This window comes from Acanthopagrus latus, chromosome 23 (assembly GCF_904848185.1).
Source record: "Acanthopagrus latus isolate v.2019 chromosome 23, fAcaLat1.1, whole genome shotgun sequence".
Lineage (NCBI taxonomy): Eukaryota > Metazoa > Chordata > Actinopteri > Spariformes > Sparidae > Acanthopagrus > Acanthopagrus latus.
In genome coordinates this window covers 1,385,681-1,398,996 of record NC_051061.1, presented here as the reverse complement: position 1 = coordinate 1,398,996, position 13,316 = coordinate 1,385,681, and the positions used below count along the sequence as shown (strand labels likewise).

General features: G+C 41.1%; 2 protein-coding genes across 2 annotated transcripts in view; both read left to right on the top strand.

Annotated features, from left to right (window-relative positions):
• The first annotated feature begins 4,869 nt into the window (after positions 1–4,869).
• atp5mc1 (ATP synthase membrane subunit c locus 1) lies at positions 4,870–10,689 on the top strand. The gene is made up of 5 exons (XM_037087828.1): positions 4,870–4,983; positions 6,564–6,611; positions 7,676–7,756; positions 8,279–8,457; positions 10,263–10,689. Exons 2-5 carry the CDS (start codon positions 6,573–6,575, stop codon positions 10,375–10,377), a joined length of 414 nt encoding a protein of 137 aa, XP_036943723.1. The 5' UTR covers positions 4,870–4,983; positions 6,564–6,572; the 3' UTR covers positions 10,378–10,689.
• A 945-nt stretch (positions 10,690–11,634) lies between these two features.
• The window catches only part of ube2z (ubiquitin-conjugating enzyme E2Z), a 12,859-nt gene continuing 11,177 nt past the window's right edge, over positions 11,635–13,316 (top strand). The window contains exons 1-2 of the mRNA XM_037087827.1: positions 11,635–12,536; positions 13,160–13,232. Coding sequence (XP_036943722.1) covers positions 12,082–12,536; positions 13,160–13,232 — 528 coding nt within the window. The 5' untranslated portion in view covers positions 11,635–12,081. The remainder of the gene's footprint in view (positions 12,537–13,159; positions 13,233–13,316) is intronic.

The window sequence follows — 13,316 nt, the reverse complement described above, 5'->3', positions numbered from 1 at the left end:
AGTGACGTAGCCCCTTTCAGGAATAGGGCGGTGCTGAGGTGTGTGTGCTTAAGGCGTGAGTGGGCGAGCGAGAGTGAGGGAGTGTGCGTATGTGGAGGCAGTGAATGAATAAAGTGTGCAACACAAGCTGCTTCTTGACTGTGAGGAAAGACGATAGCTCCCAGGTATTATTTCCCGACCAGCTTAACACATGAAAGTGGTTCAGCCCGAAGGTAAACACAAACTTCGGCCCTGGAGGAAATCATCTCCCCTGTGCTTCCCGACCACGCTCCGGGAGCCAAACAGGAATGGTGTTCTGTTCTGTTCTGCATGTCTTACTAACACCATGCTGTTTTTTCTGCTTGGCAAGCCAACTGAACATGACATGGGGGGCATGGCAGCATCGACGATTCCATTTTTTAATTCAAAGTTCAAGTTTATGACTTAATGTTGGTCGATTTCGGTTTAAAATCAAAATCATGACACCCTTATTAACTGATGACACAAAAAATACGACAGGTGAGATGTGTTGTGATGTCCTCTTTCCCTTAGTTCACCTAGCACGTTAAAAATGGCACTGTTATATGAATCATGTAGTCGCCCAGTTCTTCGGCTCCCCCTGTTGCATGTCGTGTCTTTGAGTAAAAATAGTGAATCTCAGAATGCTCCCTTATAAGCAGGTTTGACATCATTTGTACTATGAACGGCTGTGAAGACACGTGCAGTCACAAAGTGCACTTGCAGAGATCCAGAGGATCCTGCTAATGTTCTGCCTTTGAAGTTGGTGGTTCTGTCTGGGTTCATCAGGAGGACAATGCATGCATCAATCCAAACAGACTCTTTACAGAGCTTTTGTTTATACATGAATATACTGTCCTCCTCAATGTCACACCTGAAGGGTCTGATGAAAAGCAAATATGTTTGATTTATTATGTAAGACGCACTTCACACACATGTCTGGACTCTGACAATATAGATTTAATAAGAAAAATAATAAGCCTTTTGCTTTTTCTTGGCCATTGACAATTTGCAGACCCAAGAAACATTTTCTTTTATCTCTGGGATTTACAATAGATGTTAATGCATGTCTCTATTAATTTCCAACCCCCAAACCACAATTATGCAATTGATTTGAGCTTTGATTGATCATCCATGGTCCTGACCTCCACCCATCTCCTCATCTCCTTTGTTGTCTGCACTCTCACCACTCTCACATGGAGGCTCAGTAAAGATGTCATCTTATGATACCAATCCAATCATCTCACAAACCCTCAATCTTTTTATTATTAACCATTTTACTATTAACCATTTCTCACGAACAGCACCTCTTCCCCTGTGCCTACCAGCAAGTCTGGTAGTGGCCAGCAGCAACACAGCAGATATCTGAATAAACTATCTGTTCATTCATTAACATCATTGTAGACCAACCATTTGAATCAGTGTGATTGATTTCATTGACATGGAATTTGACAAAACTCAGCAGCTGTCTCATATTGCAGATGCAGGACGATGGTCTTGGTCTATCTTTGTGTACCCTGCCATGGTCAATCCAAGAGCCATGTCATGGCTGAATGGAGCCTGAACCCTGGTGATTTTGTTTTTGATTTACGCTGAATATCATTCATTAAGATCTTTTAGTAAGCAAGAAAATAATGAATTCTTGTACACTTACGCATCTGCTGCTGACAGTGAATTTTTCAGCAGTATGGAAAATCTGCTGAAGTCCGTTGTATTAACCAACAGTCAGCTTGTATAGAGAACAGAGATGGTGTGGCTCATCGTGCAATCACTAGTTGTGACGAGTCATATTCCAAAGATTTTGCTTTCATTGTATGTTCTACAGTCACAAGCTTATCTTGGCTAACCCTAACCCGTACCTGTGTTTTATTTCTATGACTTGTTCCTAGATAGGTCAGTCCATTCTCACTCCCAGCAAGTCAAATACAGTAGCCTGGTCAGTGGGCCAACGCCTCTTAGTCTGACACTGTAGGTATCCATTTAGCATCAATTCTCACAGTGGCCCTCTGATGCTGTTGAATTAAAAACCAAGAAAAATCTAAATTTGGAGGTGGTTGGTTGGGGCACACACATGTCACATGACTTTCCCCACTGACACTGGCCTCGCTCCCTGTGTGTGACCAAGAGTCAAGCTGTGGACTGTTTAAAGTTACTAGTGCGTTGCCTGTAGGAAGTATGTATTCCTATAGAAAAGTGGGAGGTTAAGTAGCAATTCACTGATGGCCAAATGGGGCTGTTATTGAAGGTGGAACATCAGGTGGCCGTTTTTTACTATTTTACTACCTTGCCTTGTTTGGTGACATTATTTTCTGCACAACCTCACGTGTGACTGTACAGTTATTTTTTCATTTTGACATACTGTATTAACACAATGGACCTAAAGTCAGAAAAAAACCCATCAAATCTGAGTAAGAAAAAGTTAGATTTTTTACTGTGAAAACCACAAATATGTTTAACCAACCATTTTTATTACTTATAATGCAAATATAAATTGTTGTTTGCAAAATTTGTGCGTGAGTTTTTGAAATTTACAAAGTTATATGTAACTATTTACATTTAAATGCTGGCAATCCACAGCTGTAGCTCAGTGGGTAGAGCTGGTGGACTGTATCCTTGAGCAAGATACCCCAAATTTGCTCCTGATGTGCAGTTGGCACCTTGTGTGATGTACCCTTGTGATGGGCGATGAGGTGGCGACTCACCAGTGTGTGCCTGACCTTCGCCCATCAAGTGAACTGGAATTAGCCCTCAGCCTCACGCGTGCATGATTAAAAAAAACAAAACAAAAAAAACATCAATGTCACCTCCAGGTATAATATTTGAGTATGGAAGGAGAAAATGTTACAAAAAATATTGGATGTACCTCTATGGAATAAGATATGTACCAATAAAAATAATGTTACACTTATTCAGTCAAATAAAAAAAGAATTTGAGAGGATAGAAATCTCACAAACGCAAAAAAAGAAAAAAAAAACTTGAAAGAAAAAAAACCTAGAATTTGGAAATAAATGATTTGTATGATCGTAAAAATATTGCTCTTTTACTTTTTTGATAGCATGTCCTTTTGTTTAGTTCTCCATGATCAGACTTATGCTCTCATTTGCAGTGTTGTGGTTACGCTGCCAGCTTTCTACTTTGTGCTCCCTGACTTTTTGTTAACAGTTCTATCACAAACCTCTCAATGGTTGTTTGAGTGACAGCTCAGTGTCCCGGACCAGGCCATGGGTGGTGTTGATGACAGTGCATAACAAAAGCTTGTATGTGATGTTAGTTAGCTACTTAGAGTGAGGCTCATGTGCTGACTGTTAAACCTCTTAACTCATGCTCTACAAAAAGTTAAAAAGCAAACAAACAAACAAACAAACAAACAAACGAAGAATATTATGCTCCATTTCTGCCAAGTCTGTTCTGCTAGATGCCACTACATTCTTCACACTGGACCTTTAAGTCCACTGTTAAAGACTGGTTAGTGAGTAGAAGAGTCTTTATGACTATGAGAACTTCTGTAGTCTCATTTAGCCACTTGTCAACAACCACTGTTTTAAAGACATACATATGCTTTGTAATTAATTTGTGGGACATGTTATGTTATGTAATGTCTGTTCTGGCAACTGAGTGGTGGAACAAACTCCCAGCCAATGTCAGGACAGCAGAATCATTCGATTTTCCTTTGGCCATGACTTCTACCATATTTTTAAGCCACCTGTCCTTTTTACAGATCCAATACAAATTAACCCATTGATATAACTGTGAAGGCCAATGCCCCACATCTCTTCAGGTGCTCTGTTATTGCCTCAGAGGGATCTCCTACAATCTTCTGTCTGACTAAACATACATAGATACCATTACATGAGATGAAAAGGGAAGGATCAAATAAATAGGATAAATATAAGTACAAGTAAAATGTGCAGAAGACTTGTTAGCTTCTCTTCTTTGTTTCTTTAATCACCTGCATGCTTTGTCTCTTAATCTTTTAAACTCACTGGCATACTGCTCTGTCCGCGGCTGCCTCATCATCCTGTATGCTTTGTACAGCTTGGAACACTGAGTTACAGGCTGCATTTAACCAAAGAGAGATGTTTCACACTTTTCACTAGTTTTTTGATTGGAATTGACTCCACTGAATTGATGCCACTGAGTTTATCACTTCACACACTCAGTCATACCATTTATCTACTCCTTTGTCACTATCAATGTGCTTCCCACCTCAATCTGTGATTTCTCCTCAGCCCTGTTGGTCTCCCATCATTCATCACTGTTAAGTTTGAAATAACTGCCTTGGCTGCAGCTGAATATACTGAAAATGACACAAGAAGATCAGCTTCTGCTGCTGAGATCTCTCTGCTGAGATCCGTGTGTCTGCATCCAGGTCTCTCTCACTTACCAGTGGCATTAGCGTGAGTAAAATATGACATTTTTGGGGACCTTATCCTTTAATCAAGGGGAGAAGATTGTCATAATTTTGTCGTATCTCAAATTTACTTTTCTAAGGCATGTTCTCATAAAATTCTTATTACATTTTATGCAGTGAAACTTATAGTGGATTAAAGTGTTAGTAATTCCTTGCAGTCTTAATTAGAGACAAATAAAATGTTTATTAATACATTACATAGGCGGGACTTTGCACAGAATAACCAATAAGTACATAGGGCACTGGATGTGCTTTGAAAGGTCGTTCCTCGTAAACTCGTCATTCCCGGCAACACTGTCCAATTAAATTAATGAACGTTGCTTTAGTCCCGCCTACACAAACCTCGAGGCCAGTAAAACATATTGTAGTTCAGAGAAGCTATATCCGATAGGCTAGAATGGCGGATGTAACATGGCATTACGCGAAGGAGGGTTCGTTCTGACCAATGGGCCTTTAGGACGTAGACGCTGAGCTTATAAATGACAAGGTGACAAGCAGCACATTCTACATTCATTGACTGCCGCTGTGTGCGAGTCCAGCTAATCCCGGACCCTCCGAGAGCCGTAACAAACCGGTAATGACTGCATTTCTTAGCTACCACACTTCATGCCCTCACGTTGATCTGTGTATTAAACGCGTGAACGTCTGATATTTAAACTAGACGTGGAGAATCAATCGCAAGCAAGTATGCTTGTTAAGGTAGCTGTTGTTGCTAACATTCGGTAGCTAGCAGGCTAGGTCGGCCATTCAATGACTTGGTTCCCGGGACTGACTTTTGTACCGACTGCAATTTATGCCCTTGGTCCACCTTTGACAGGTAATGGATCAGTTCTACCTGGAGGAGTGCGTTTCGGTCAGCCGCTGTGGTTATCATACTGCCGGTGCTAGCACGGGTCACACACCGGCCAAAGCACGGCTAAGCTGCGTTGATAGACACTTGGTTGTAAAATGTCTGACAATCTGGGGCCTATCGTGCCCTGAAGCAGTCCGTCTCTGCAAGGACATCCCTGTCGGAGACCTGTCGTGTCATGTCAGCCCTTGTCATTGCACTACAGCAGGTGTATCGTAGCACGGAGTGCACTGTGGCTCCTTTACAGGCCCAATGTGACCGTCTGTAGATCATTTTTGACCTTCAAGTCTGCAGGCTGATTAGCTTAGCAACTTAGCCTAGCTCCATCGCTTCCCCTCCTCTGCTAAGACAGCCAACCAAACTTGGATCTAAATAGGCAATGTTAACATGCAATTTAACCTTCTCTCAGGCCTTGCGAGGATTCAAATTCATAGTCCGCGTAAAATACTGACACTTGGTGAACCTCCACTGGTCTGGGTGAAACTTCTAAGCAGAAATGTCCTCGAGGTTTCAGCTAATGGCGTCTGAAAGTGGGAGTGTGGCCATTCATTCTGCAGCATGCGTGGATATTTAGCACTTTATCTGGAGTTGATCCTTGGAGTAGTCGATGCAATTGGATTAGCCTCTTGGCTGAACTGGCCAGAAGCGACAGACCGGTATTACTCTCCCTGATCAACTTGTTGCTAAGCTTTATACTCCAGATTTACCCACTTTACTGAAACTGGTTATTTCACATGGAATACTTGATGCACTTGGAAGTTACCTACAGGAGTACTCTGACCCTGGGCTGTAAGATTAAGGTTATGCCTGTCTACAGTCAAGTTGTCAAAGCTGCAGGTCAGTAAAGACCATCTGTGGTACAGAGCTGCAGCCTCTAAACTTCTGAATCTCAGGTTGTTCAGACTAAGCCAGACCCTCTGGAAACTCACCTGATACTAAAAGCATTTCTGGCTTTGTGATTAAAAAATGTTAAGCTCATGCCCTTACTAAGATGAAGCTCTCCAAGATTACTTTTATTCATTCCAACAACTTAGAGTTGTCTATAGTTTTACTAGCTTGCTCTTTAAAGTGACTGACTACATATTAATACTGTGTCACTAGTCTATCACAACCTCTAGATGTCCACCTTTCATTTGTGCTCATAATCTTAATCTAGTTGCAATGTCCACAACTAAAATTCCAGGGTTGATCCCTGCAAAAGCTTTAACCGTATCACTGAATTTGCTGCTTGATCAGCCAGAAGAGACTGAATGAGAACACCACAGATTCATATAACCCCCCCTTCTCTCTTTCTCTCTCTCCAGCTTCCAGCCATGTATGCCTGCGCCAAGTTTGTCACTTCTCCTGCCGTGGTACGTCAGTTGAAATACTTTTATTTTTATTCTAGACATTTTCTGGTGTAATTGTTGTGTTTTTAAACCTTTTTTGAAAGATGGTTAGCTTACTGACATCAACAGATGATTGAGGCTTTTAACTGTAATGCATACATCTTGTGAATATACTTTTAATGAAGAAAGGTAATAACCAACCTGTAGAAACACAACCTACATTTAGAGGTTAATGGCTGTATGATCTTTTTGCGTCTTTGTCTTCAAGGGCACAGTAGTTGTGACAGCCATATTTGCTCCATGCTCTTTATGACAGTTGCACAGATAGTGGCATTTGCCTGGCAGCCGACCCTGCAGCATTTAGGCATGTCAGTCATGGAGGTATTGTAGAGGACTAAGTTCCATATTTACATCTGACACTGATGATGATCTGCCTGTCCTGCTTAATGGTGTGTAATGTTCATGCATAATAGCATTCAAGGGATGGGCTGAATGTACACTGATGCAAATATTGCCAAATACCAGTCTTGGTCATTGATGTGCTAAAATTCTAATTGTAATCAGTGATAAATGTGATGTATGAACCGGTAATTCAAAATTTGAAGTGAGGTTAATCATGGTATTGATTAGCGGAGGATAATAATGATGATAAAGATACTAATACTAATGATGATACTACTACTACTACTACTACTACTACTACTACTACTACTACTAATAATAATAATAATAATAATAATAATAATAATAATAATAATAATAATAATATGATAAAACTATTATTTCACATAATCCAGTATCTTAAATATTCTGATATGGACTTTCCAAAGGCTTCAGTTTCATGTTTAAGGATGCCAGATTTTTATTTTAAGCCCATTGTATAATTTACATTACACCTGGTCAATTTCTAAGAACTATACATCCATTTAGATTAAAATGGCTTTATTGTGCTATAAGCAAAACTTTTTACATGGGTTTGTGCAACAGAAAATTATTAGAAAGATGACCCATTGTGTGATAATGCAATGTGTTTCTTTTCCCTTCTCTCTCTCTCTTTTTTTTTTTGTTTGTTTTGTGTGTGTGCGTAGCTGCGTGGAGGGTCCAGAGTCCTCGCCCGGCCAGTCTCAGTCTCCCTCTTTAGCAGACCTGAAGCCACAGTGGAGCAGCAGGTCAGTCCTTCTGACCTTCAACAATCCCTAACCCAGTTGTCTTGAAATAAATTCTGATGTGCCTTGGATGGCTGCAGTTGACCAAATCTGTAACAGTATTGTCACTTAATACAGCTGTGATAGCCACAAGTTGCATATATAGAAAAATCTTACTGTAGAATTAAGTTGCATCTTACTGACCATGAGATGTAACGTTGCACAGACTTTTGCTAAATATCTGTTTGTAAAATGATTATGCAGTATTGGTAAGACAGATCTCTTGTACAAAGAGACGTGGTGCTATGCTTTCCACATCACTTCATCTCTGATTTTGTGTAAGTATTTCTAGAATAATGATCAGATTTCAGCTCTGGTGTGTACCGGTACCCCTTACATCCTTTGGTTGTTCCACCATTGTAAATGTGTCTTTGTCTTTGGTACAGACTTCCCGTGTATACACTTTGAATAAAATAATATATAGACAGCCTTCAAGTAGATTCTTGGCTTGTACTGTAGTTGTTTCTACTCTCCCTCCTCTCCTAGGCCCTGTTGCCAGTCAGCCAGTCTGCAGTCCTGACCCGCTCCTTCCAGACCAGCGCTGTCTCCCGGGACATCGACACTGCCGCCAAGTTCATTGGTGCTGGTGCTGCCACAGTGGGTGTGGCCGGCTCAGGAGCTGGAATTGGAACAGTGTTCGGCAGCCTTATCATTGGCTATGCCAGGTAGAGTTCTTCATATGAATTTATAGTGGTGACAGTTCTCCATTCACTGATGGTGCTATAATCTGTTTTAGAACGGTCTTCATCAATTTGAGGGTTTCAAAAACAAACCACCCCCCTGAAATGGACTAGGAGGCATAATTTCCAAACCTCTTGGGTATTTGGTGTGTTTTCCATGGGCCATTCCACTACCCATCAAACTTCTACTATTGAAATACTGGACCTTTTTTTAATTTTTGTTTTCTTTTTACTTGTTGACCTTGGAAACTATTTGGACAAAAAAAATCACAAGTCAAGTTCCACTTAAAAGTATTTAACCACATCTCAATAATCTTCTCTAGTGGAAGACAATCTTCTCAATGGGGCTAGATTTTGTCTCTGTATCAGTCATTTATTGCCTGAACAACATTTTTTGTGTTGGATTTTTAAATTTAATTTATTTTAACATAGTTTGGCACCTTAATAAAGAGTTGCAGTTAAATCTTTTATGCTGACACATAAAGCTGTTACTGTTGCCTCAATTTATGGAAGTCCCATGGGCTATGGCTTGGTATTTTAATGTGGGGTAACTGGGGAGACTGGGTGTGCTTGCTATCCTAACAAAATGGGTCATAAGATTGTGATATCATAACTTTGGCAATATCTTCTGCTTTACCTTAAACATGAACCTCCACTGTCACTGGAGCAGTTTTTTGCCCCTATATGCCATCGTGGGCGGGACACTGAGCGAGACTAGATGATACAGGTCAACTGCTAGAGCTGCAATTGATGTGGATATTCTTTTGGTTTCTTTATTCCTCTATAACATTAAACTAAATATCTTGTTGAAAAATCAAGACATTTGAAGATTTTCTCTGGGGAGATCTGAATCAGACAGAAAGCATTTTGTTCAGTGAGCGGCATCTTTTCCAAACACTCTTATGATTGCCACAGAAGTAGATCCATTTGTGCTGGAATATGTCTGTCTGGACTTTTAGGGCACACTCGCACTATCCATAGGCAATCCACACCAAGCCCAAGCACGTTTGACCCTCAAATTCCAGTGTGTTTGACTAGTGTAAGCGCTTCATGCTCATGCACAGTACATTTCCTTGGAAGGTGTGCTCTGAAACAATTTTTCATGCACAAGCATGGGTGTGAAATGTGGACTGCAGTATCATCATGTCTACAACGCTGCCTTGCATGATCAAGAAATGCAGGAATTTGAGAGGGCCATCTCTGAGCAAATTAAGCTACAAAAAATATTTTTCTGTGTTCTCTACTGTGCTACAACATGAAGCATGTACAAGAAGTAACTGCGCTCAGGCCTGGTAGTAGCTGGAGCAATGTGAGTGCAGGCCAGCATGGGACTAGGGAGGAGGGACAGTTGTGCTTCAGAATGGTAGAGGGCAAAGTTTGAGTGTACCTGTTACTAGAGCTGGTTGTTTTTTCTTTAAATTTAAAGATTTTTAAGATGCATTTCAGGGATTTTTTTTATTCCATTTAGTTTTCTTTTTGGACCTGAACAAAATTAGACCAGCGATGCTTTGTTTCTCTTTTGTATTCAATCGACAAACCACATTATATGCAATAATTATGGCAAATAATGTGTAATAACCTATATTTCAACTGTAGCATTTATTACACTGTGTATATATAGATGTCTAGAATGTACATTTCTTACATTGATTGATTCCATGCATACTGACTGCACTCTTCATTTTTGGCATGGCCACATTATAAACACATATTTCTGAACATACACTATGTCAAATCACTGTTCAATAAGCTGTATATCTGACTTGGTGCTCCTATGTCCTCTTTAACAGGAACCCCTCCCTGAAGCAGCAGCTCTTTTCCTACGCCATCCTGGGCTTTGCGCTGTCTGAGGCTATGGGTCTCTTCTGTCTGATGGTGGCGTTCCTCATCCTGTTCGCCATGTAAACCTGGAAACACACCGACAGCCCCCTTCACTTACCCTTTCTTCCCTGTCTCTTTTCCTTCCTTGCTCCCTTATCTCTCCCATTCTTCCATCCGGAGGGGGTTTCCTGAATGGGAACTTTGAATGAGCTGCTAGGCCATTCCAATCAAGGGGAAAAGGTTTAAAGGAAAAATATTCACATCTGAGGGTAACAAACCTCCAATCCTACATTTTTATGTTCCTACTCTTATTTTTGTTTTTCAGAAGTTTTATGTAAGACCTCACTTCGGTTGAAATAATCTGTCCAAAATAAATGGTTGGGATAACTAAGAACAGTCTGCAGTGTTTTTCATTTTGTTTTTGTTGCCAAGAAAACTGAATTAACTGAAAAGGGGTATCAAGTGTCCCTCGGGTGTTTTGCTCTTATAAATGACACAAACAGCAAAATGTTTGTGTTGTGGCTGAACAAAGATTGTCCACCATGATGTGTGTTTTAAAAAAAAAAAGAAAAAAAAAGGTAAATATATTTTAATATAGATGTATGCTGATCAACAGCTTAAAAAATAAATTACCTGTTGTGAAGAGTACCAAAATGTCATGTCTAATCAGATGTACGGCTAATTTCAGCTGTGTGAGACTGGAGACAGGTACTGGAAGTTTAATTATCAAATTTCATGAGTTACCTACTTGTCAGAGTAATGTTAGAAAGTGCATCTAACCTATGTTTATTTTAACATTTTAAAGAACCCCCATGGACACCCCATAATTAGACAGTTACTAATTGGGTTAAGTTTTTTTCTGTCTTTCCATAGTAGTTATTGGTTTCCGTTACTTCAATATGTGAGTCTGTAGAGTCATGAAACTTGGCTTGAAATTACTATTGTACCATTTCCAGCCAAAATTACATTCTCTCTTTAGTTTCATCTATAAAATGTCTCAGCCCAATTTGAGTTTAAGGTGTCTTGAAATAATGTTGGGTCTAAAACCTGAATACTTTTTTTTCGGTGGTAGAAGGCAAATTACTCACATTAGCGTTTCAATAAAAACAACTTGCTTGTAAATGGGTAGATTTATTTATTTATTTTTTAAATTCAGTAGTGGACTTAATGAAATCAAACGGCTACTTGGGAGTTCCTACTGCCAAAATAAGGCGATATATTACTGGAAGCCATACGGTGATCGAAGAATTTAACACTTGGTTTATTTCTCAGTGTTGCATATCGCAACTCCTATGGGAATGCAACACCCAAAGACGAGTTTTACTTTGAAAGTGCCCACCGGATGTCCCGTGTTGCCTGACTGGAGAGAAAACAGAACTTGAAGTTGCGTTGTGTGATGGACTGGTGGGGATGTGGTCGGTCGGTTGAAAACCACGTATTCTGACAACATGTTCATTTAGACCGATAACAACCGGGCGGTGACCTACTTCATAAGCCGTAGCAAGGTGGACGCGGTAATTTTGCCAGCGACTTCATACTTTTTGGAGGCCTGTGGAAAAACACATAAGCTAACGAGAAGTAGCCACCATGTCGTGGGAAGAAATGCCTTGTTTTCTGGCCTCGCCTCTGTGCTCGGCTCGGCTCCATTTTTCAGCTCTCTGATTCAAGTGGACAAACGAACAGAGGTAACTTTCGCACACAGCTGTCAATGCAGCTAACAGTAAGCTAACCCCGTAAATTAATCAACGATAACGATTACTCAAGCTTAACGTTACTAGCCCGCGAGCCATGGCGGACAGCTTTGGAGAGCAGTCCAGCGGAGGTGCCCTTGGCTTAGGCGTTACCGGACAAGGCAGCGGAGCTTCGCTGTTGCCGACTTTGGCCAACTCTCTGCCGGTAGGGCACTCGGCAGCCAGCGGCGCTCACTCCAGCGTCAACCCGGCCTCCCCTTCTCCCGCGCAGAGTGGCCTAGCCGCTGTGGTGGCACCTATGTCCGCTGTCACTGCTAACGTTACCTCAGCCGGTTTTGGCAACACATTCACCCCCGGCTCCTCGCCACCCGTCGTGGCCGTGTCACCGACCCTACACGCCTCCTCACCTCTCCCCGGTGTAGGGCTAGGGGTGGCCGGGGTGGCAGGAGCGGGCCTCCTGTCTCAAATCCACGCTACTTCTTGGGACCCGACCCTCAGTACGGACTGGGACAACGAGAAGGCTTCCCAGCAGTGCATCTTGAGGATAAAGAGGTACTAAACAACAGTAAACCAGTTTTGAACAATGTTCAGTGTGGTTAGAGTTGTATGTGGGGTGCTTAGGCCCCGAATTGTCAATAAAGTGAACACAAATCGAAAGCGAAAGCTTTCTACAAAGTTTCTGCCATTAATGGAAACCTTTAGGGACTTTCCAAATGACGGAGCGGTAACTTTAGAATGTAATTTAGCCAATACACAGAGCACATGTTTGACTCATGATATGTGTCACCTCTTCTGTTTGTTTAAACATGCACTTAAATGTAAAACCCATTTTAATCATAGTATATTACGGTCGCCAGGTTGCTACCTAATTAAACGAGAGTGAGGAGTTTATAAAGGGTCAGTTCAGCCAAAAGACATTTCTCTTTTCCTCACGTCGTATCACCAAGTAGGTAGTTTTTGATTTACCTGGTGCTGTGGTTTTGAGAAGCCTGTCCATGAGCGATTTGCTGCTAAATCTCACAATGAACATAAGTGGAATTTCCTCTGTGGTTCTAAGCGAGGTTGTGCTCAGGCCACGGACAGATGATCTCCGTGTGAGATTCTTTCCAGCTCTACCATGACTTTATAACTTAAAGAACTTTATATGTCTCCCTCCCCCTCTCTTATCTTGGCAGGGATATCATGTCCATCTACAAGGAACCTCCACCAGGGATGTTTGTTGTCCCTGATCCTCAGGACATGACCAAGGTATGGTAATATACAGTGTATATGTGCATCTCTGCAACATTTTAGGAGTACATAAATAAATGTGGGGACAAAATGAAAATGTAT

Coding starts and splice junctions, on each gene's coding strand:
- atp5mc1 (XM_037087828.1), top strand. CDS start 6,573: ATGTATGCCTGCGCCAAGTTTGTCACTTCTCCTGCCGTG. Junction 6,612..7,675: donor TTGTCACTTCTCCTGCCGTG/GTACGTCAGTTG, acceptor GTGTGTGCGTAG/CTGCGTGGAGGGTCCAGAGT. Junction 8,458..10,262: donor CTTATCATTGGCTATGCCAG/GTAGAGTTCTTC, acceptor CCTCTTTAACAG/GAACCCCTCCCTGAAGCAGC.